General features: G+C 39.7%; 1 protein-coding gene across 1 annotated transcript in view; it reads left to right on the forward strand.

Annotated features, from left to right (window-relative positions):
- Positions 1-25,582, forward strand: part of PTPRK (protein tyrosine phosphatase receptor type K) — a 439,897-nt gene that overhangs the window by 195,244 nt on the left and 219,071 nt on the right. Inside the window, exons 4-5 of the mRNA XM_086631964.1 lie at positions 10,792-10,873; positions 12,686-12,801. Coding sequence (XP_086488090.1) covers positions 10,792-10,873; positions 12,686-12,801 — 198 coding nt within the window. The remainder of the gene's footprint in view (positions 1-10,791; positions 10,874-12,685; positions 12,802-25,582) is intronic.

Raw genomic sequence — 25,582 nt, forward strand, 5'->3', positions numbered from 1 at the left:
GTCACTTTGCCAGCCATCAGCAATTTATTTCTTTCAATTATGGTAGGAACAGAACAAAAGGAGTCAAACCAGTTATGTGGCGTGGCTTGGGGTTATTCTTCTCTCCTAACCCTATGTGGGAATTATGCTACTTAGGCCAAAGTAAAGGTGTTGCCTGTCAAACTGATTTGTGCAAAACTGCTATGGAGCAATGAATTACTGTAGGCACAGTTAACAGAATTTAGCTTGCATTTTGTTGCGCTTCATCTTATGCAGCCCAGGATACCATTAGCCTTTGCCACAGTGGCACGTTGCTGGCTCGTGTTCAACATGGTGTCCACCAGGACCCCAGGTCCTTTTCTGCCAAGCTGCTTTACAGCTGGGTGGCCCCCAGCACATGCTGGTCCTCAGGCACATCTTCCTTGCTCCAGACTGTCCTCTTGGTCTCTGGGTCCTTGGATTTCAGAAGGTCAGTCTCAATAGCAAAGACTGATGTGGTGAAGGTAATCAGTACCTCAGTCTTTTCCATGTCCTGTATCACCAGGACCCTTGCCCCATCCAGCAGGCCAACATTTTCCTTAGTTTTCCTTTTGCTACCTAAATGCTTAGAGAAGTCCTTGTTGCCCTTGACATCCCGTGCCAGATTCAGCTTTGCCAGATTCAGTTCAGCTTAGTGGATATTGTGCAAGACAAGACCGAGAACTAGGAGATGTTTCGATGTCATACCTCCTGTGTCTTTAGGCGTAAGCTGTTTGTACAGATGACTGTCATCTTCTGTGTTTGTCCAGCACCAATGTGTTGTGATTAATGCAAAAATACAGAGGATAAAATAAGATGATATACTGAATTTGTGGACAGAACTGTTGCTGTTGCATCTTGAAGTACGTTTTGGAGAGAACATGTCAGAGTAATTTCCTACATGAACAGTGCTAGTTTCAGTATTAATGTAGGCAGGTGCTGATGCAATGAGTGTCTGCACAGTACTGTTTGACATAACCTGTCTGTTGCTTTGAGTGAGTTGCTTTTTCTTTTTTATTTTTTTTTTCTGTGGCAGTATTTGATCTGTATTTATTAAATTTCTGTTAAATTCTATCTATTAAATTGCCCTCCACTTGTATTAGAGCACGTTTTGTCCTGACTTTCCTAAGTTGAGACGTGCTGACGTTATTCAACATGCTGTTCATGGTAACACAAAGTTAGAAGATACTGTGCAGTTTTGCCTTTTTTGGTGTTTGCTTCCTTCCTGACGCTAGCAACTCTCGTAATTTAGGACAACTGAATGTCTTTGGCCACTGAATTCTGTTTGCAACTGTACTCTGTTCTCATATTAGCAAGAACCTATGCTTACGGCTCTTTTTAAATATTTTTTTTTTTAAAGTATTTTTGTCAAGTTATGTCTCTGAAATATGCTAGGTGCTATTTTTATTCTCTGAAAGAGCCTCATACGCTTCTGCACTCTACTGCGAATGGACCCCTTACCAGAGTGACTGTTCATTGAAAATTGTGTCTTTTGACTGTATATTTTTACACTTTAATTCCTTTCTGGGAGGAGCTGTTCTTCAAGCAGGCTCAGTATAAACTGCTTAGGAGGAAGTGGTGAAGGGTGGTAGCTTCACTTATGGCTCATATGAGTTTCGTTACGGAGGAGCAGAAAAGGGAGAGGAGAGGAAGCAAGGTACCTGTTGCCAACTAGGTTGGTAATTACTGGAGTTAAAAAGTGGTTTTGAAAAGCATCTTTTTATGGAGCAAGCAAGCGCATGGATATGGATTTGACTCTCTGCATAGATGTTTCAGACTGTTTTGGCTGCTGCTCTGAAAATAAGCAAATTTAAATATTTTTCTGATATGGACTGGAAAAAGTTGTTCTAGAAAACGATGCGTGGGACGCAACATGAGCCTATGAATTATGTCTGCTGATTTCAGTCTGTCTGCTCGGCCTGTTTTTTGCAGTTCTTCATAGACTGATTCCATGGACTTGGCTATTTTCATTTTTATATTATTTTATAATTTGAGTATGGAAAGGATCCCATGCTTGCGAAATTGAGAATTTTCTTTTTCTGTATAATATTCAGGCAAATATTACTTCGAGGGATAATGGTTATAATTACTGAGTGCGTTAAAATGTGTCAGTAATTTGGCTGGGAATCTATATGGTTTGAGATGGAGCATGTTCTAAAAAAATAAAAACTTGTCACAGGATAGGGAATTCCCAAGGGTCACTGCAAGGCAAAACAGACTGACCTCTGTGCTAGGTTTAGAAAAGTACTGTGGCATCATGCCAGACTTCTGCTGCTGCATTTTTCACAAGCTACCCATGTTCAAAAAGACTGTTTCTGTCCTCCTGGAAAGTAAAGTTTTGGTCTCTCACAAAAATAAGGACAGCATTAAGTACTTCATATTGATTCTTAGCTTGTGTCTCTTATTGCTGCTGTCTCAGTTTTAGCTTTTAAATGTCATGATTTGCAATGCTATCAAGTTTTTGTTTCCCATGCTTAAAAGTAATGCCTTTGCATGCAATGTTGTTATTATTTTTAAATCTCAATCATTAAGAACATTCACCCTTAAACAAATATTTTGGTTTATTGAAGATCTTGTGTTTACAGACTGTGTAAGCATGTTTTTTCTTCAACCTCTTCAATCAGTCAAGAGCAGGGTGGGTTTTTCTAAGATTGTTAGTATTCCCAGATGATTAACTACTGCTCCAAAGCCAGAGCAGCTGTAACTCTTCTGTGTGTGGTGCTTCATTCAGACATTTTCTAGGCATGAGCCTAGAAGCGTTTGGTGTAAGCAACTTAGAATCATAGAATGGTTCGGGTTGGAAGGAACCTTAAAGATCATCCAGTTCCAACCCCCCTGCCATGGGCAGGGAAATTCTCCACTACACCAGGTTGCCCAAAGCCTCATCCAGCCTGGCCTTGAACACTGCCAGGGATAGGCATCCACAACTTCTCTGGGCAACCTGTTCCAGTGCCTCACCACCCTCAATGTAAAAAATTTCTTCCTTATATCTAATCTAAATCTGCCCTCTTTCAGTTTAAATCCATTACCCTTTGTCCTATCACTACACGCCCTTGTAAAAAGTCCCTCTCCAGCTTTCCTGTAGGCCCCCTTTAGATACTGGAAAGCTGCTATAAGATCACCCCAGAGCCTTCTCTTCTCCAGGCTGAACAGCCCCAACTCTCTCAGCCTGTCTTCATAGCAGAGGTGCTCCAGCCCTCTGATCATCTTCGTGGCCCTCCTCTGGACTCATTCCAGTAGCTCCATGTCCTTCTTATGTTGGGGACTCCAGAGCTGAACACAGTATTCTAGGTGGGGACTTAAGAGAGGTAAGCACAGCTAAGGGGAAGGGTGTGAGTTTTTTTCCTGGTGTTCCCAACTCTAACACAGGGGTCTCCAGGGTCACAAGGTCTAGTCCCTAGTTTCCCCTGCATCAGATAACTGCCATACAGACTCTTTCAAAGGTTTGTTCTGCTTCATCTTAATTATGGGTTTTCCTGTGGCAAGTATGCTGTTTGTGGGGTAAAATATTGTTACTAACTCTCCTCGTGTTTAAATTGTGTAGCTCACCTAAAGCTCACCTATGGTTATTGCTTACATGGAAAGAGACAGTTTTAGGGTTGGATGTTTTTGCTTGGTGTTTTTATTATTATTATTATTCCCCCCCCCCCCGCCTTAGAATGTGTAGAGGAGCTAGCTAATTTACAACTAATAAAGTATTTGACCCTTGGGACCCTTGGTAGGCATGTTTTCTGGGTGGTTTCTCACCAGAGAGCCTGAACTAAGATGATGATGGGACTTTTTACAAGGGTATATAGTGATAAGACAAGGGACAACGGCTTTAAACTGAAAGAGGGAAGATTTAGATTAGATCTAAGGAAGAAATTTTTCACTCAGAGGTTGGTGAGGCACTGCAACAGGTTGCCCAGAGAAGATGTGGCTGCCCCATCCCTGGAAATGTTCAAGGCCAGGTTGGATGAGGCGTTGAGCAACCTGGTGTAGTGGTGGAGAGTGTCCATTCTATGATTCTATGAATCTTGGGAGTGTAGACTTCCCAATGTTGAGTGGACCTTAAATACAAATTTGGGGATGAGAGGAAGTGTTTCTCTATGGGTGACTGAGATGGCTGAAGTATTTGTGAGCATTTGCTGGCGAGCTCTGCTGGTCAAGATGTTGGCGAGAGGATAGCCTTAACTCCTTCGATGTCCGATCTCAGGAGGTGCGTTATTGAGGAAGAAGAAGTAATAGGGTGTTACCTGACCTGGCAGAAATGAGATCCCAAGTTTTCACCCAAGTGTTTGATGTGCTGTGCTGGAAATTCTCCTGGGCCCTGTCAGCAGCAAAGTCTGCCTTGAAGCATTACTTAACCATTCAAATGGAAGTAATTATGTTTTAATGTTTTCTAAATTAGTTCAGCAAAATTATCTATAACTTTCGCAAGGGAAATGCTTTTTATTATGTCAACAAAATTTTTGTATGTTAGGTAAAAATTTGTTTAGCTGTCCCTTCTTTTTTTCAGCTAGCTTTTGTTAAGTATTTCTTTTATAATGTGATACTATTTTCCTGTTTATATGAATTTTTAGTTTCTTGGTAATTAAAAACTTTGCTTTACTATTTTAAAATGCCTTTAACACTGCAAAAACATTGGATAGAATTAGAAGCTTTTCAGTGGATAGAATTCATTAGTGTTTTATCTTATGTATAACTGCTCTTGCTGTTCATGACTTTGCATCTGCAGAAAGTTATTTTACTGCAAAACAAACTTGCTCCTATGTGTTGTTTAATCTTAACCAATTCTAGTATAAATACTAGATTCAAGTATATCTGGAGTCACCCTACTGCTCTTTTACAAAAATTAAAATGAATCAATGAAGGAGATGTGTATGAAATAGAAAAAAATTAAAAATATTTACTTTTTATTCTTATGAAAGACTTTAAGCCTTAACATCTGATGAGGTTAACTCATATCTGATGAGGTTAATTAATATAACTCTACTGCTTCTTTTGGTTCTAAGTCATGTATTCTTCGTTTTAGTCACAAGATGAATTGAAATGGTGTGGGAGGTGCCAAGAATAGATCAAAGTGCACCATCAGGATTTTGTGTACTGGAAGAGTGAGGAAATAGCACAAAATTTCCAGTAATTCTGGACTCTAGTTGAAGATCACTAGTTATTTTTTCTTTCTTTTTTTTTTTTTTTTTTGGTACTGTAATCTATTGTAGACACGATACCTTCTGTTTACTTACAGCTCTTACACGCTTTTCCACCAAGCACTGGAATTGATCTATTTACAAGTTTGATTTCGGGTAATTAAGCTAGTAAAAGTCCTCCTATAGCTGAAGAAAAACGTGTTGCAATTTGAATGCTTGGTGACAATGACAAGATCTAACTATTTCTATTTTTTGTCCTCCTGTTTCCACCTCAAATTCCTTTTCATCTCTCTCTAATAATATGTATTAGAGCCTAGCTGGAAAATTAGTCAATGAAACACTACATTTCAGTTGTAACGAAGCCTTTTAATACTCAGTTGTATCTCATTGATGTATGGATGATATTGATGATGGACGTTCGCTTCGTATATATGATGGTCTGACAGGACTGCTGTCAGAACTGTGGGAAGTTCTTGCATTCTTCAATATCACCAGTAGTCAGAACTAGTCAAGCCAAAGAAGGACGAGGAAAGTCTCAAACTGTACTGGAATACCCTGCTTGGTGATAGTGGTGTACAATTTACAAGAAAACAGCTGTTATAAAACGCAGGGACAATTATGTTCCAAGGGTAGACTTCAGGCTACGGAGTTGTTCTTCCTCTTTCCAGACTAGCTTTTGTACTTAATTGCTTAGATATGATTTGGGAATGCTTATTTTGATCAGTGCCTGAAATGAGCTGATAATGAGGATACCTAAATTTTTGGATCCTGACAAGAGTTGAAAATTGAGTGGTGCCAGTCCTTAAGATGTGTATTTGGTATATTCCTACAAATGCGGGTTTAGGCTTCATGGTGATTACAGGTTGCCGTGTTAGAGCTCTGTAGGAATGTGAAGGTTTGAGTGTTTCTTAAGCATTAAGCTTCAGCAACCAAATTCCTTTGGGAGGTCTCTGCTGTAATAATTACTACTTTTTCTATTGCATTCGCATGCTGTTGAGTATTTAAGTTCACAGACATTTATTTCTGGAATAATATTAGGTGAAGAGTGATTGTCATCATCTGTATTTCAGAGGTGGGATGTGGAAACAAAGTGTGCTATTTTGCAGTGCCTGACACAAAACAACTAGAGTGTTTTTTTCTTTTTTTTCTTTTTTTTCTTTTTTTTTTGCCATATGTTGTGTGTCATACACTTAATTTTCAACCTTGGAGCCCTTTAAAAGCTCTGCAAGCTTATAGATGAGGGTGATCTGATTGATACAGCCTAGTTAGGTTTTCAGATGGCTTTTGTCATGGTCCCTCTATGAAAGCCTGCAGTGAAGCTAAGCTGCCATTCTATGAGGAAAAAAAAAGATACTTCTATAGATAGGTAATTGTTTAATAAAAAAAAGAGAAGGTAGGAATAAATTGTCAGTATGCCCAGTAGAAGTCACCAAGGACATACCATAGAGATTTGTGCCTTTCAACTTGTTTGTAAGGGACCAAAGTGGGGGCCAGAGAACAGTGAGAAGATAAAAGTTTGCAGGTGAAAGCTATTTTGAAATAGCAAGGATGGTGGTTGTGAGGACCTGTAGAAAGATCATCACAGTATCACCAGATGTGAGTGATTGGGCAATAAAATGGAAGGCACGTTTTAGTGTAGATAAAGAGATATAAAATAATGCACACTGCATAAAATCCTAATTTCACACACAGAACAAAGGACTCAGAGCTTGCCATTGACACACTGCAGCAAGATCGTGGCGTTCATAAAAACGTCAGCTTAGAGCCCAGTGATGGTCAAAAAAAAAGCAAATAAAGTGTTAAGAATGGTTAAGGAAGTTCAGTATAAATCAGATATTATGCTGTTATATAAATTATGACTCACCTACATCTTGATTACTGTGTGCCAGTGCTGCTCTTCTTATCTTCAAAGAATATAGTGCAGTTAGAAAGAGCTTCAGAGAAGAATGAGAAGGATAATCAAAGAAAAGGGAATGGTTTCTGTATAAGATTGACTAAGTAATCTGGGACTCTTCAAATTTGAGACAAAATTACTTGGGGATGTATAATAGAGGTCTAAGAAGTTGTGAATAATACAGCGGGATGATTGGGATCAATTCGTCACTGATTTGGGTCATTAAAGGAACAAAAACAGGTACAAAACAGACAAGTGGAAATGACTGTTAATTCTGTCACTAGTAAACCCATGGATTTCTCAAATGATACCACATTTACTAAAAGCTTGCATGCTTTTAGGGGGAAAATGGACCAATATATGGACAGGAGAAGCGTTAGGGATGGCTAAATATGTAGGAGCTTGTCCAGTTCAGGGAGTTCTGACAACTGTATCTGAATTTCTATCTGATGCAGGCACTTCATAAACAAGGACATGCCATTTTATTTGGAAAAGTAGCTAACTATTTGAGTATCACCTTGGAACTGTGTAGAAAATTCAAGGATCAAATCTAATTCCCTTGAGGAGCATTTGAATTATCTGAGCTATTCAGCGTTTCCCGTTCTCATTCGTTGCGGTGACGCTGGTACAAACGAGACAGGATAGCTGTCTCCACAGCTCTGCGCTGTGCAAGCCCGATTCATCCCCCAAAACCAGTTTCTCCTCTCCAATAAGGGAAGTGAGCACCTCTCAGAAGTGCGCTAGATGAGTGTGCAATTAAATTGTAATAAGTGGAAGGACATTTATAGTTGCACAGGCAGCTAATGTTTTCTGGCTGGAGTGATAATCTGAATGGTTTTTCAGCTAAAACGAAGGTGTTTAAGCCGTTCTCTCTAGGACTCTGAACAGCAGTTCAGACCAACTGCAGGATTTGCTCCCGAAGCACTAGTGTCTTGTTAGGGTAAACCTCTGGTGAAAGGAATAGCTCAACAGTCTGTTTTTTCTCAATTAGTGTGTGCGTATGTGAGGAAAAGAGCTACCTCAGGTTCTGGTCTGACTTGTCAGCATTTTAAATCGCTATTTCCACCTATATATGCAATTCCCTTTTTCCATTTCCTGTTTTAAATGTGAACAGATGTTATCAAATCAAAGCCTGATAAGAATTTTTTAACTGAGCTGCACCTTTTTCTATGTTGTGTCTATAGTTATGAATGTTTCATAGCTGTATTTTCACCAATTATGAATGTAAATAAAAAATATTTAGCATAGTATATGTGAAATCTCAACTCTCTAATATCTCTGTCTTTTAAATAACTTTATTTTTCCTTTACCCCTTGTAACATTTTGTAGGTTTCTTGCATTCCCATATTTCTTCATGCTTTTCATTTTGTTGTATTGTGTTTTTTTTTTGTTCTTCTCATGGATCTCCATGTCTTAGCCTTTCCTGTGAACTTCCGATTATTTTGCTGACTTCCTACTCTTGGGGAGTGGGGTTTAATTAAATTAATCTGGAAGAGGTAGAAGAAAACAAGTAAATTCATTCCTGGCACTGTCTCAAGAAAGGTAACTTTTTCCCCTTTGCCCCCAGTGTAGGAAGGTATCAACATACAGGGGAAGGACACACTTACACGAGGCCAAGCTTCCATGGGAACTGGATCTGAGTGATTTCTAAATGAATAAATAACAATTCAGTTCAGAGCGAGGTGTAAATTTAGTCCATTTCTTAACACTGATGCTCAAATTTGTTTCTCAAAGTCCAGTTAAGAAAGTGCTTTCAGAGTTTATGTGATAGAACTGTGTTGTGTTGTAAAGAAATTGATCTGCCAGAAGGATTTTAAATATAATATTTATTTCTTACCGAGTTGTTTTCCACACCATGGAGCCATTTAAAAAAAAAAAAAAAAAAGAGAGTTAATCCAAATTATTAAAGAATTGAAGATATTCATGTTGTTATTCCTCACTCGAGACAAGTGCCAGGTCTCTGAAGATGCCTGAGGAGCTGGTGGACACTGTCAAATAGTGCTCTGGTCAGAGAGATCATTGCAGATGGGAGTGAAAGTAAGACTCTCAGATACTAAATTCCTTTTCATCAAGCAGTTTGGGCCAAGGCAGGAGGAGAAGGCAGAGAATGAAATGATTGAGGTGCAAATAAAATTAAAAGAAAAAAATATCAGAGAGAAGTGCAGCCAGAAACTCAGCAAGAACTTTTAGAGAAGTTGGAAGAGGGATTGTACCCTGGTGCTGTCAAAGTATACGTGCCCCACAGCCTTCCTATTTCCGCAGTCAAAGCAAGTCAGGGGACCTTCACATCATGGACATGTCCATATCCACCTTTCCTTGAAACTTTTCCTTATTTTTGCCCTTTGAGGCTGTGAAATTAAATTTGAGTCCCTGCCTCCTTTGGTGGGAAGAGAAATTGCACTTCATGTCTGGGTGGGATGTAAGGGTGAGGAAATGGAGTGAGTGGAACACAAGCACACGGAGGTGTTCCTGATACAGCATGCAGAGCCAGGTTGTGTGAATGCCAGGTACCTTGCTGAAGAGGGTAGTTTTTGTGGATGAGAGGTCCAAAAGGAGCTCTGGAGGTAGATGGGAGCTGCTTGTTCCCAGGACTCCCTTGGGGCTGAGGAGTGCAGTGGCCATCACTTCCTAGCCAGGTGCTGTGTGCATCCCCCAGTAAGAAGACCTGAGAAAGGTGCTCGGTGAGGGTAGTGTTCTCCCACTCGTGTGCAGGGTACGTTGGGTTGTTAATCCATTGCCTTTGCTGCTCCCTTACCTTGTCCCCAGAAATGAGAGATGTAAACTACTTGAAACGATTGCGTATAGAGCAGATGACTTGCTCTAACCCTGTCTTGCACGGAAAACCACAACAGATACTTATTTTGGGCAATAGCATCTACAAGTGTATATCATGTCACTTGACTCAATCTTTACTAGTGTGCTTTCTTCTTTCATACCTTCCTTTTCGTTTAGACATTTGTGCTTCATCCTTTATTTTTTACGTCTCCTTTTACTTTCTTCATATTCTACTTTTTTCTTCTTTTTGTCCATACAAGGAAGCGTGAATCTTGACACTGAATTTGTTCTGGTCGGTTGGTGTTTTTGCTACATCTGTAGCAAAAGACGGCTCTGTGCTCTGGAGCAGTCCAAGAGCAACTCTTTGTTGTTACTGCCTGTTTGAGGTTGGACAAGAAGTTGGATGTGAAGACAATCTCTCCTTGTCCTTCACACACGGCAGTTTGCCCATTGCCTTGCAGGAATGAAGACTGAAGTTAATGACCACGGCATAAATCTCATGCTACAGCTGTTCTTTCCATTGCCACTGGAGAGTGCTGCGCTATTTCAGTGCTGCTGCATGTTTTCCTGTGCAATTACACTGCAGAAGGTTACAGGAGACTGTGGACTATACTGAAACCTCCGACAAGAATATAAATTTTGTTAAAATTGGTGGATCAGTTGTGCGCTGTGATGTTGAGCCTGTCTGAAAGCAATGGCAATTTTTTCAGAATTGGATCGTGTTTATGCATTTAGCAGAGTGAAGGCAGTATGCCATTAATTGAAGTAATAAACATGCTTTTCTGGTGTGCCATAAGCAGCAAATCCAAAGCAAGTCGTGTATATGAATGGTGTGGAACTGCAATACATTGAGTAATAAATATTCCATTCAGTTGTCAAACCGTGTAGGAACTTCAACTAAATGAAAAAGGCAATGTGTGTTATATCTACACGCTTGCCACTGTGGGAATTCTGTAGAAATGAGTGTTGTAAACATTTTTTCTTTCATTTTGACAGGTAATATTTGAAGCTGAAGTCTCAGATGGGAGAAATGGCTACATTGCCATTGATGACATCCAGGTTCTGAGTTACCCTTGTGGTAAGTAATGATTAAGAGCTGCATTATTCTCTGTCTTTTCAGGACATTTTTGATATTCCAGTAGACTGCTGAGTTTTCATCACTTGATCACTGAGGTTCTTTGTTCTCTCTATAGTATTTTAGTTGCAGCTTCCAGGGGAAGATGTAATGTTGCAATAGTGATTTACCTGGGTAAAACCTTTGGCTGCCAGGAGTATATAGGAATACAAAAGCAGAAATCGTTCAGTGTCTTTTTAGTCATACCGTAGTTGGTGTGCATAATCAAAATGGGTTTTAATGTTAATGAGGGTGCTTACTGATTAAAGAAAACTGAATTGGCAGATGCATGTAGGAGGTTTTTAAGATTTCATGCCCTTGTTCCTTTATTTTTTATTTTTTTTCCTAACGGAAACAACAGATTAAAAAAAAAACTTCTGGCTATTGAACTACTGAAGGATTATGTTTACGTTTACCTTTCCCTGCTTAATCCTGGGGAAGAATTACACACATGCAAACATAAATTGCAATAATAAGAATATTCTACAAATAAGTTGTGAGGAAGAGATTATTACTGTGTATTTCTGTCACTTGTTATCACATTTTTTTGGTAATTTGTTTCTGTTCAACTCTCTTGATCTTCTCCTCATTTTTAAAATGTGATTTCATTGTAATGTACCTCATGACTGATAATTGAATTGCCTTCTGAAATGATCGAGTAGCAACCCCTTCCCCAACTTTGCAAAATGATGCCACATAATAAAGTTGCAATGGAAACTTCACATTTTGTTTTTTTTTTCTACACCAAACCTGTTAGGACTGTAGCTCTCAGGGGCTACCAAGCTTACAGGGTATTTGAGTGAGTAACCTATTTATATTTCAGCCAGCCCAGCTATCTGATGTCTGTACTCAGCAAAGCTCTGCTCAGATTCAGTATCTGGCTTTCTTTTTTTTTTTTTTTTTTTTTTTTCTTTCTTCTTTGTGTTTTTTCAAGTGCCAAAACAAAAGGCACTTGGGTACAGCCATGACGGCAGATTATCAGCATGATACAGTATTCAGATAAGCTCTCTTTTGTTACTGATGTTTAAACTAAACCCTGTTTGTTCCAATTTGCTGTTTTTTCCTGTTTTTTTTTTGTTGTTGTTGTTGTGTTTTGGATTTTTTTTTTGTAAGCACAAAGAAATAACAGTTTCAGCTTCTGTTTTTGTTAGTAATTCTTGAGAAAGGGATGGGTGAGAGCTGAGCAGTGTACCCATTCCTTAAATGTGTCTGTCGGCTTTCTTATGTCTTAATAAATCCTTCAGGTGGTTGTGCCATTGGGCTTTCCTGGGGGCTTTGTCAGTGTGGGAAATAGATTTGTCAGCTCTGAAATACTATATTCAATAGCACAAATGATTTCATTTAGTAGAACAACAGAACTCTGAGTTGCATTGCAAATAATCTGAATAGTATCTCTCTGTTTGCCTGAGCAGTATCCTTCTAATTGGGTTTTTCTCAGTATGATGGATTTCATACAATCAGAAAGTCTTTGGGATAATTTTTGTAAAGTGCTGCTGACATTTTGGCATTTGATCTCCTTCTCTTGGCTTTGATTTTTGAAAGACTTTATTATAACTCAGGTGTAACATAAAGTTAGTAGAATCACCAGGGGAGAAGGGAAAGGACTGAAAGCACTCTTTCTTCTCAAACAGAGATGAAACAAACCATTTTCTCTCTTCTGTTTCTGTTTTTTAGCCAAAGCTTGTTATAATATGCATGTTCAGGGAGACAATAGTGTTGCTGGCACCTTTTTTAGCAACAAGCATTATTTGTAATTTTTGTTTTCTCCCTCTGCAGATAAATCTCCACATTTCTTGAGGCTTGGGGATGTAGAGGTCAATGCAGGGCAGAACGCTACATTTCAATGCATTGCTACGGGGAGAGACGCGGTGAATAACAAGTTATGGCTCCAGGTAAGGCCAACTCATGCAAGTCTGTTTGGCTAGAGGACAAACTGCTTTCTGGAGGTGAAATATTTAAATTCCTAAGCCTTTTTTTTTGTTGTTCTGTATATAAAATATTTAGTTTTAATACTATTTTATCTCTGTTAAATGGAGAAGCTTGTAATCAATTTTGTAATGTTAACAAGCTTGGATTAAAAATTAGAACAGCTGGTGTGGACAGGGGAGGAGGGTTGATCTTTAAGGCATTGTGGGCCTTTGGTCCTTTTAAATCAGCTCCTCTGTACCAAAATTTATTGTCATTAAATGCAGATAATTAGCAGTTGGGATCTAGTAAAACACAGATGTAACACAGCTGTCATAAATTTTGAGGATTATTTTATCACATAAATTACAACTAATTCTTTGTCCAAGCAGGTGGCTGGAGGGATGTGGCTGTACTTCTGTGTGCATCTCAATTTTACTCAGCGCATTTAATGGGACAACATAAAAGGACTGTTGCATGCCTCTTTTCCGTGTCTCCATAGTAAGAGGGACTTCAACTTTTAGCTGTGTGTAATTGTGAGCTGTATGTGTGTTAGAATCTAAGAGATGAATAAAACCAGAAAATTACCCTTCTCACTGAAAAACAACAAAAAAGAAGCAGCCAACACCACCATCCCTCCAGAATAACCACTTTGCTTTGTGGTGTGGGTATGGGCTTACAGCAAAGACAACTGGTTAAGTAGAAGGATGGCAAAGTTTCGCAGTTGCTCCTTAAAAAATTAAATTTTGCCATTTGCTAAGGATTAAAAAAAAAAATCACTTTCGTTGTATGTCTACCTTTATGGGTGTGCTTTAGTTTATACATAAACCTTAAGCACCAACGCTCCTTTAGAACAATTTCTAAATATGGCGTTTAGAACTTAATTTTTAAAAAATGTATATTTCTGTGTATTTTCAAAATGGTAAAGTATATAGTTTTTGGGAAACATTGTACTTAGAAATGAACTATAACCAGAACTTTAAAATATCTGGGTTTTGGCAAGCGTTGTACTCTGAAGTGAACTATAATCAGTTACTTCAATCTGTTTGATTTTTCTTTTAATAGAGAGCAGAGCTGACAAACCTTGAGTAACAGTTGCATATAGGCATGTGATAAAATTTTAAAGAGCTAGAATGAGGTGAGGAAAAAACCAATGTGGAAAATGTTATACTGGACAAATATACTGTAACATTAAAAAGGAACACAAATCTAGCAGTAACTCCATTGTATTTAGTGAAAAGGTGTCATAGCAGTAGGAATGATTTGCACTATGTGTCTTCCAGTAGTAACTTGTTGAAATTGAGCTAACATATAAAGCATTCATTGAGGAAGAAGAGTTTGATTTCAGAGACTTACCAAATAGAGCACTCAAAGCATACAAAATTAAATTGATTTGGGTTTTGCTGTATCAAATGTAGGACTATAACAATAGGAACATACCAGCAAACCCGTGAAGCACCACCTTCAGCTGATCATGGGTCAGAAGGGCCCAATGGAGACAGCCAGCTGAAAATCTTCTCTATCGCTTACTCCTTGGAGTCAGATAACTCTGACAGATTATCCTTCCTAACTTTCACTCCCCTGAGAAGCCCTGTTAGCAGCCAGAACACCTCAGAGAACATATGTTTTGTCCCTCTCTATACTCATGAGTGGTTTGTTTTTTGTTGGGTTTTTTTTTTTTTTTTTGTGTATGTGTGCTTCACAGATGTGGTAATTTCTCACAGTTCAAAAGATAAGGTACCTTTGAGGTTATAACTCTCCTTGCTTGTGTTTATGAAGTGCTTTGATATTCTTGAAGATACCGTCCTGCTAAAATCATATACTTGAACTTCTGTTCCACTTTGTTTTCCCTTAAACAGTGCCAAATTTTCACCAATTTAAAAATGACCCATTTTTTTCTTCCTCCCTCATCATTCCACCCCCTGTCCTACTTGCCCAACATAAATGTGAATTGACGACTTTCCCTCTCTGAATTCTTTTCCTTAGATAGCACAGTAAGTTACTGCTGTTGTGTGCAGCTAATGATGAATTTACTCCTTTTCCTTAAAACCCGGAGTGGATATGTATGGGCCTTGTGAGGCTCTGGAGTGTGACTTGGAAAAGGTTTGCTTTAACCTTTGACCAAACCAGAGATTCATAAAGCCCAAATACCCAGAAACGAAGAACTGGCAGATCAAATCAAATGCCTAAGTAATTGTTTTTGAGAGCCCTGAGCTGAAACGTTCCAGAAATGTATTTTTCTCATAACAAGGAAAGGGCATTGGGAAAAAAAAAAAAGTGCAAAAATGAAAAATGAAGGGGGAGCGGGAGGGGAAGAAGACTTTCCAAATACACTGTGTTAAAGAAAATAGCTTTTGGTTATGTCCTTATTGAAAGAGTAAAGATATTTCCTTGGGAAAAAAAAAAAGTAAAAAAAAAGAAAAGAAAAAGCACCAAACAATTTGCTGTTAAAACACATGCTTTCATAAGGAAAGATCCAGGTTGCAATCCAGTACACCAGGGCTTTTTGTATCTGAAATAGATCTAAGATCTCATTTGCTTCCATTGAAGTAACAGAGATGAGCAGGCACAGATTTTGTCACAGAATCTACCAGTGCTCACTGGCTCTGCCAGCCCTCCATTTCGGAAAGGGGCTACAGTAAATTCAGCAGCAGGAGAAAAAACAATAGCAGCTGCCCTGCTCTGTGTTCAGTCGTGCTGTCCCTGGGTGCAGTTCCACAGCTGCTCCAGCCAGGCTTGTGCTGGGCTGCTGCGGTCTTGGCTTCGCCCTCCTCATCCCTCTGTGTGCTGACGCTGGAGCTTCTGGAGCTTGCCAGTAAGTCAGCTCAGGAAAGTGATGTGGCTGAAAGAGATTTGGGGCCAAATTGTATTTAGGTTGTTCTTGGGGATGAGGAGGACTGCTTCTTTTGATTTGGGTTTGTTTTATTTTTTATGTTTTAGCTTCATTCGTATCTGAATTACCTATATAAATAGTGCCAGCAAGTGAAAAAGATGAAGATGTTTGGTTAGAAGCAAGGAAGAGGGAAGCATTGTAGCAGTCTGAACTGAAGTAAAAGTGGATCTCAGTAGTGTGTCTCATTGTGGTGTCCTATGTAAACCTGAATATTTTTATAGTTATTGAGGAAAAAGCTCTGATCATACTCTAGATGATCTGTGTGCTTGCACGTTTCCATGCTTACGTTTTTCTCAGTTTATATATAATTAAATGCACATACTTTTGTATGTCTGAAATCAAAAATGCATAGAAATAGGCACAGCATTTCAGTAGACCATTTCCTGTGTGTTTACTGCTGTATTGACAGTTTTTTCATCAACTCCATTTTCTATAAATGTACGTCTGTAAACATTTCCGATGAATGGGAATTAACATAGAACTGAACTTCTCCTGACTTTTATGGCTGTAGATTCTGCTCTTGTTTGGTTGGTTTTAGATTGTATCTGGTCTCTTGTTGCCTTTCATACCCCTTCCCTCCCACCCCTTCATTTTGCAGCCCCACTGGACCAAGATTTGAGACAGTCAGAGCTCTGGCATTAAAAGATAAGCAGTAAAGATAACAGAAGTCTTTAAAAGTTGCAGCTGCATTAATTCGAAACAAATATTGGCACAGATAAAGAGATTTAGCTGGTTGAACAAGATGATCTGAAATACACCTTTTGTGACAGTGTGAAGGGCAGGTATGGGAGCAGGACAGAAATGTAGGTCTCAATTTTTTTTTGTTCTTCGCCTTTTCAACCTCATCTACTATTAAATTTATTACAGTTGTGAGCTGAGGGTTCTCTTTATGACCTGCAATTATTAGCAAATTCTGAAAGAGTTTCAAAGTCCTTAGTTTTTCTTTAAAGTGAGCATTGATGTTTTTTCTGAAGTACATTCAGTCTTGGTTTGTATTATTTTTTTGGCCTGCTATCCCCTTCTGAATGTAATGCTGTGGGATTTTATCTCAGTATTTTCCCCCTGCTCTTTAATATTTCCACTGTAATATGTCACACACCAACAGCTGTAGTTTGGTGCCACTGTACATCCTGAAGCAGTTGGGCTGTGTGATAGAAGTCCCCAAACTCAAGGTGGTAACCTGACTTTTCCACCTGTTATGCTTTGGTATGCTCTGTCTTACAAGCTTCAGGAGTTAGCAGAAGTTCTTACTGAAAAATTCTTTCCTGTAGGAGATGAATGTAAATGTGTGTGTGTGTGTAGTCTTTGAAGAATTAATACAGCATGTATAGGCATCATAACTGATCAGTTGTTGCCCATTTATGCTGGTTTTCTTTTTTTCTAAAGCCCATGAGTAGTCTTTCTTTGAAAAGACACTTGAAGAATATGGACTCTCTCATTTATTAACGTTCGATGCACCTTACTGCTTTGTTCACATTGATTTGCTGAACTAGTGTGTATATAGGACCACCTTTCTATTCTGTTTTTCTGTCCTGCAGTGAAATGCCATGCATTCCAGTGGAGTTATGTCAGTAAATAACCTTGAAACGAGAGTCCCTTCTGCACTTTAATCCTGTGGTCGGCATGGATATGTGTTAAGTATTAAATATTCGAAAGAATAGCACGGACAGGGCATTCTGAACATGAAAATACAGGGGTGGAGTGGGGTGTGATTAGGGGGCTGTTTGCCCATTTGATTTGAAGATTTCTGTGTGGAGAAAGGTTTTAAGCTTCATTTCTTTAAGACAGTGGAGAAATAGGATCGACTGAATAGAATAAATAACATTTGGGTACACAAAGACTCGGGAAAGCAGCGTACGTATTGTCCAGCATTTGTTCTGTGAATCTAATTGGGATATCAGAGCAATAGGGTTTTTTGCATAATCAGGCTGTGTTTAATGGCTTCCTGAGCTGGGAACAATTGCGGCTCCCAGAAGCCCAATGCGATTTTCAGTGTCTTATCGATGTCCGGTTTAACTGGACACTCGCGCAGTGCGGAGAATAGAGCTTTTTGCTAGAACATCTGTTAAACCATATGTCTTGGCACCTGGTTCAGATGGCGATAACTGCGGCACTAATGAGTCCATCCATCATTGCTGAGCTTTGCATTAACGGAGCATTGGATTAGGGAAAGCGGCTTGTTCTGGCTTTGCAGTCGGATGTGTTTTGCCACGGTCTGCGGTGATACCATTTGCTTTGGCGACTGTGGAATTCAAAGGAAAGTTTTAATACGCGCCCGGTAATCCCGTGCGGATTGCCACGGGAGCGGTGGCGAGCGGGCCAATCTGTCAGCAATAGCTGTGGGTGCTGGCGAGCCGCCGCTGCGCTCGGGCTGCCAGGGCTGGCGAGGCAGCCCCGCGCTCGCCCGTCCAGAGCCTCGTCAGCGCTAACGCGCTCTGATGCAGCCCCTCTCTCCGCCAGAGGAGAATGTCGTTCCGTGTGGAATAGCAGATAATTAAAGCAATTGCCTGAGAGTAATAATTGAAAAAGCGAAATTAAAAAGCATTATGGAAAATAAAATGCAAATTGCTGTAAAAACAATGGAGTCGGGCTGACCTCCCAGCAGTACCAGCTGTTGCCGGAGGATGAACGAGCGCCTGCACGGTCCGTTTGGGCTCAAACAACTGGCTGCATCGCACTCCCTGTCTTGAGGAAACCACCATAACCTCATGCCCTGTTTACCAGCGTCTTGGATTTTGGTGCTGGTTGCCACAAAATGCGATTTAGCATTTGTTTTTCTTGCTCGGTAGTGCGTATGCGTGCTCTTTAATGAGTCTTGAGACGGGGCACGTGCAGATGATGTTTTGTGAAGATGCAGTTGTGCACATCATTGTGTAGGACCAACGTAGCGTTTCAGGAGTTTAGATTGGAAACGGTGTAGGAGAACCTGTGATTCTGGTAAGGGGTTGAGGGACACAACGTTCAGTTTGGTTTGTTTTGTTTTTCGGAAGGACAGTGTTTTCTCTCAGAGGAAAGAAGTTGTACCACATAATTCCTCTCTTCCCACTGTGTCCAGAAGGTGAAGGCATGGATTAGGATTCAACAGGAGTTTGAGAATGGGCCTTGGGCGTTTGGGGTAAACCATTAAGCTGCAGTCAAGCGTTGGGAGGCTCACCGTGATCTCAGAATAAAAATGTATCTATAATAGGAGGATTACATCCAATTTAACTTCATTTTATGTAGTTTGCATGTTTTTTATACTGTGAATTATTTGTAGTTTTCTAGTGTGGCTTTGCATTTTGAGATCTCATTGCATTTTGGAACAGGTAGTAAACTGGTTAAGATACTGTTTCTTTAGTTTGACCATAAAATATTTGCTATTAAAGTGTACCTGCCTGTTCACTATTTTCATTACATTTGAAGAATGTTTTTTGTTGGTTTGCACAAATTTTACAACCCCTGAAAGTTAAGGGGAGTTGGGTACTCTCTGACTGTTAGAACAGCTTTTGGTCTTTTGCTTTTTCTTTTTTGGGGCTTAAAGGAAGTTCAGAGAAAGTGCCCTGTTAGCATCTGCAGTGTTTCAGCTGAGGAACTGCGATGGAGATTTTTGGTCCCCTTTTTGCTACTGGTTAACTGTCAAGTTTGATGCTTTTTGGTGTTGAACTGAAATAAGTCAGGCCTGCTTGCCCTAAGAAGGAGTTGAAGCCATGATGTTGTGTGGAGGCTGCGGGAGGAGAGAGGACTGATTGCTCTGGGTTCGCTCTTCTCCTCGGATGGCAGGAGAGGTGGGTGAACCTCTGAGGAGCCTCTGGCGAGTTAGCAGACTTTTTGAATCATCAGCGTCGTCTGCCCAAAACAAGTACTAATTTGTGCAGCAGATTGAGATTGGGCTGTTTATACCAAACCTTCCTTCCTGAGCTGGTAAAGTGCTGCTCAAGTCTACATCATCTTACCTTCATCTTGATTACTGACAATGGCCAAGTAATATAGAGTCATAGAATGCTTTGAATTGGAAGGAACCTTAAAGACCATCAAGTTCCAACCCCTCCTGCCATGGGCAGGGACACCTTCCCTTGGATCAGGTTGCCCAAAGCCTCATCCTACCTGGCCTTGAACACTTCCAGGGATGGTGGTGTTTAAACTAGAAGCACGCACGTTCTTTTTCTGTTGCTTGCACAGAAACTTCTGTTCTCTCATTTTTCTCATCATTGGTTGCTTTTACTTACAGAAACGATGATTTTAAAAGTGAGCAACACAATAGGGAAGCATAGAGGACACAGCTCCTCTTTTGCAGTGACTCGTCTATTTTACCTGCACTTTCACATCATGATATTTATGTTCTGTGATAGACGTTCTGGTTTTCCAAACATTTTTTTCAAAGTGGTATGAAAAGCTGCCTTGAAGTGATATATCAAACTCCTTGTAAATGACTTGACTTGTAGTTTAATCTGTATCACACACTGCTGACTCTGACACGGTTATAAAGAATATTCACCGATGAAAAATAAGTATTCATAACTTCATGTTTGAGATTCTTCTTCGAACTTGTTTGTTTCACAAGGGTTTTTTCCCTGCCTTTTCAATCTGTATTCACCTTCAATACTATCTATGTCACTTAACCCTGAATGAACCATTTTCCCTCTCTCCCTCCTGAATTTATCAGCTTGTTCATTAAATATGGCAGTTCTCCCGAGATGCCTGGTCATCTTAGGTTTCAGCAGCATGGAACACTGTAATCCTCCTGGTTTTAATTTAATTCTGCCCCAGTTAACTAAGTCCTCCAGCCTGTGTGGCTACCAGTCACTTAGTTCACACAGCAGCCTTTGGCTTTGTCATCCCTGTTGGTCTTCCCTAGGGACACTGCTGCTCCTGCATTGACTGGAGCATCAAGCGCTGGGGTCTGTGCTGGTGGTGGTGCCGGGGCCAGCTCGCTTGCCACCTGTAACACCGCGCGCTGCCTTCTCCTGCTGTTTTGTGATTTACACCTAGACCAGCTGTGGTGGAAGTTTGATCACTCTGGGTAGTACTGGTAGTATTTCCTCAGGCAACCAGTGACTTAAACCCATATAAATGAGACACTTGAAATTAAGATGATGTTCATAAAAACATATATTGTTACAAATTCCTTGACTGTTGAGTCCTGTGAGTCTAGTCTGTTAACCCCTGCAGTCAGGTTGTCTCCTCCTCAGCGGTGTGATGTGCGGTAGGTCACCTAACACCCCAGGCCCTGGTTTCCTCAAACAGCTGCAGAACTTAATGAATTACAGAAGAATAAGAGCAGTTGGTATACTTGGCTGCTTTTAGAAAATGGTAAAATCATCTGCTGAGAAGTGTTTGAGAAACTGTCTTGTGTGGTGTTGGTCTTCAGTAGTGGAGGTTTTTTTTCAAATATTTCCATTCATTGGACTCTCCTAACTAAGCAGAGTTTTTGGTTTGGGTTGCAGGATGAATACTGTAGTTCAGCATACACTGCTCAGGGTGATATAGATCTTGAATTACTGTTTCCAGAATCCATATTTCTGTAAATTGTGTTTTTTAAAAAAAAAAAAAATCAACAGCACTGCATTTAAGAACTATAGCTTTCTGAAAAGCTTCTTCATTTATTTTTAAAATACAGGTTTTTGTGGCATTTGTTAGATTAGGTTCAAAATAAGAGGCTTTAAAAAGTACAGAGAAAGCAAGCGTCATTTTTATCTGTGTAGTGGAATGGCCAGGGACACCGTAGTATGAATTTTGCTATTTTGCCCCTGGTGGATTTTATTCTAATAAAATAAATTAGAATTGCCACCTCTGAAGGGCCAGATGACTCTCAATTAGATTATTTCATGAGAACCCTTGCTTTCTTCAGTAGGAGGTTCAGTGCTGCGTGAAAGAAATTGAGCTACTTCAAAGTGGACAAGTTTGAGTAACAGCAGTGCGTGTAACCAAGACATTTAAAGTAATCATGGATTTTTCTGTACTGCAGTGAAGTATGCAGGATAAAACTTGGCTTGTCACATGTATTCAAGATCTTCAGTATATGCTTGCATGGAAAACGCTGTGTTGCTTTTCCTGCTAATAAATGAAAGTATTTAATTGGAAATTAGGGTCTTAATCTGTTTTGCCATGGATGTAGGGAGCCCAGCAAGTTAAAGCAGGTTGCATTAATTTCTTGCTAAAAAAAGTTTAACTCCATGCTGTCTCTTAAAAATCAAACAAAGAAATCACTACTTCATCTTCTTGTATGCTAAGAAGATTGGCATATTATTTAATCTATAGTTCCAATTCTTCTGCTTGAAAAAAAATGTTTTATTAGGCTTAAATCATATATTTTTAAATAAAAAATGACTGAAAAACAATCTGACTTGTTCAATTGTTTGCTCTTTTGTGGGTGGGGAGAAAATTAAAATTTGATTTTTCATTTCTTACGATAAATAGATGTCATGCTCTATTATGTTTCTGGTATGTTTAATAAGTTTTAAAGAGAGAATAATAAGTTTTTAAATATATTGAGACGTTTGTGTAAAAGAATAAAATAAAATAATAGTAAAACATTTTTTTAGAAAGATAGATTTCTCAGTATTTGGAAATTGTGTCCTAAATGTCATAAAAGGATATGCTGCCTGTGCAGAAAATTGCCAGACAGCTACATGTAAGTAAAATTTAAAAAGTATAGTTATTTGTCGTGTTCACTCCCCTCGTGTTGTCTTATTTTTTGAAAACATGTTTTGGCAGAGATTGTGTATTATAGCTGACATTCAAACTATCCACATTCCACCCTTTTCCCTCTTGCAAAAATTGACATTTCTCCCTTTACACAATGAGTAAAACTGCAGAAATTTTGGAGCACGTTATTTATCAAGTTCCTTTTCCTTGGGACAGCAGAGAGGTGATACCCCGTGCTACTGAGGGCATCCTTTCAGCCCATCTGCTGTCCAGCGAGGTTTTGATTGCACCTTCAGGGACCGAGTTGCTTAGACAAATTCTCGGCTTGCAGCCTGCTCCCCGCACAGATCCTGCCCTCTCCTCCGCTCTCCGTGGCCGCATAGTGAATCTGATCATGAGCTAATCAGTTTAGTGAGATGATATGTTGCGGGGAGGATGTTTTCCAGGAAGGTTATTTTTATTCCAGGTCAGTTTTCTGTATGAGCATAGGAGTGAAGGCGAGGAGGGAGCAAGTGGGTGCCAGCCGAAGGAGGCACTGCTGCCAGAGTAACGTGTGTGTCACTGCAGCCAAAGTGTTGACATCTTCTGATCTCTGGAGGCATCCCGACATCCAGCCGAGAGCCCGAGAAGGCAACCAAAGTTGACTGTAATTATTAGCAGTGGAGCTGACTTATTTTAAGGTGTTTACACTGAGAAAGAGATGAGGATGTGTAAGGTTCAGCTGTCCAGACTGATAAAAATCATCGGTGTGAAAAAAAGGAGTTCAGGAAAAATTAGAGGGAACATCATCACAGAAAGTTATGATATCTTACTGCTGTTTAAACAAAAAAGTAAAACCCACCACTTTTCAACCTGAAAAGTTGAGAGGGAAATGCAGACAAGTTTTAAATTTGTAATAGAAATTAGAAATGCACCTACATTCTACCAATTAAATAAGATGATGGAGTTTATATGCTTCTGGTTCCATTCAGGTTCTGGAAGGCCCACTAACATTTCATTTCATGTTTATTAGATGCTTGATTTCTTTCATGAGACAGAGAGAGAAATTAAAGGCTAATTGTTAATTTGCCTATGATTGTTTTTTAAACTGTGTAGACTTTACTGTTGACTTTGTTTAAAATACAGATGATCTCGTTTCATTGCCTGAAAAAAATTTAATACAATCATGTTCCTATCAAATTAAAAATAACCTTGAAGTCATAGAGACTTATTTAAGGTCGTAATTTTAAGTGCCTGAAATGCCAGAATTGAGGAGGTTTTTCCACATGCTTATATTTCTTTTAATCAAGTGTTTATAGACCATAGTTCTTTTGAAGCCCAGAGTTATTATCACAAAAGGAGGAGAACTGCCTGTTGGTGACCTCTCCTAAATGAGCAATTCAGGGTTATCAAATCAGACAGCAAGGGACTGGAGGAACCGAGGATCGCACAGGGTACAGCCATTACCTATTAGTATAACTCCACATTAATTTTAAATTGAATTTTTAAAACCTAATTGAGCAGCATTTTCAAGCTCTGTTCAGTGTGAGCAGGACATAAATTGAAACAGTATGTACCAGGAACCTTCTAATAAGCAGAGAGCACTGCTGCCTTTCTTTCCTCCTCTTTAAAATCAGTAGTAATGCCCTGACATTACAAAGAAGAATTTAATTAAGAGGTCGTGGCAGTGCATCTGAACTCTGACTGGCTAATGGCTTACCAGTGTAAGGGATACGTGCCAAAATGAATGCAGGGTATTTTCTTTAACATTAATTTTTAAGTGAGAACTCTCTTCATCATTTTAATGACAGAAAAATATTTTAATGGATAAGCTGTACATGAAGATAGACTTTGAAGATGTAATTGTGCAGTTGGATTCCCAAGAAACAAACCCTAATACAGACAAATTTGAGGAACTACTCTAAGCCTTGTAAGATAAAGTGGTAGGAAATCACTGATGTAAATAGAAAAGAAAATCGTAGGTTTTGTTGTTGTGAAGCTTGTTAAATTTCATTTTGATTAATTGCTCTGAAAGTGCATTAATATTTCATTTTAAGTAGGAGCCCAATTCACTTTGTTTCTCAACATGAAGTGTGCAGATGAGCTTAAGTAAGCAAGTTCTGAGCTTCGGAGGGTAAATTATTTTACACAGCAAGCTTCCATGTGCTTCTCTGCTGCTGGCTGAGCGCTTGGCATTCAAATTTAAAGCACTGGACTTACTGAAGGGAGTCCTTCATTTTAGAAAACTCTAGTATTTATTTTTCCCTCCATAGCAGAGCAAGAACAACTGCATTACATGGGTTGCTTGTCAAGTCTGCTATCGTATAATTTCTAACAATATGCCTTCTGTTTATTGTACGCTGCTTGGTTATTTTAACAACTACGTGGCAAGTTTGTGTTTAGGGGGGAGGCTGACTTTGCTGTGGCTGGCCGTGGTGTGGCCATGAGAGCGCACACTGTGGGAGGGCATGGACAAACACAAGAGGAAGAAAGTACCATGAGATTTGTTTATTTTGGTTGCTTCAAGGCGCACCATGTCCAAGTTTTATATTAAGTTATCATTCCAGAGACTTCAAGCCTCTGGTCGAAACAGGTGTTGGGGAGGTGGGGAATGAAGAAGAGCTTGAAAATCCTGCTTTTGGATTTAGCTTTTGCTATCAGGAGAAGCCAGCTAAATGGAGGGGGGAAAAGGTGCACCTCCTACAAGATAATTTTACTGTAGTTTAAGCCGCACTGAAATAAAACCTTTAACATCACCCCTCATTTGTGCCATACTGGAATTTAATATTTTCATAGATCTCTGAAGTTCAATAACGCCTTTCTTTCACAGGAGTCTTTGCAGGCATCAGCAAAATTCCTTAATTCTTCTTAACAGGAGGCAAATATCTGCAGAGCTGAGGAGGGAGCTGGTGCTTGCCACAGGGTGACTCGGCTGCGCTGCAGTGGATCCGGGTTTCCAAGTGCCCAGCCTCCGTTGCTTTTGCCCTGTGAACATCCCTTTGATAGCATCTGTGTGATGAGCAGGCTTTTGGTGGTTACGGACTGGTGACTTTGATTTAGGGAGGAGCAGTGTGAGGACCTTTTGGAAGAGTCCCATGTGCTGTTTTCTTTTGGAGATCTGTTTTCACTCTGTGCATCTCACTGTACATTCTGCTTGGGCCCTGCAGGCTGAGCCTACCCCTGGGTAGCAGCTCCCTGGGTTTTGGGGTAACGGGAAAAAGGGTGGCTGGGGGAGAAGGAGAAGCTGGGTGGTGTCTTCATGAAATGAGGAA

The sequence above is a fragment of the Tauraco erythrolophus genome, chromosome 2 (genome assembly GCF_009769465.1).
Source record: "Tauraco erythrolophus isolate bTauEry1 chromosome 2, bTauEry1.pri, whole genome shotgun sequence".
Taxonomy (NCBI): Eukaryota; Metazoa; Chordata; class Aves; order Musophagiformes; family Musophagidae; genus Tauraco; species Tauraco erythrolophus.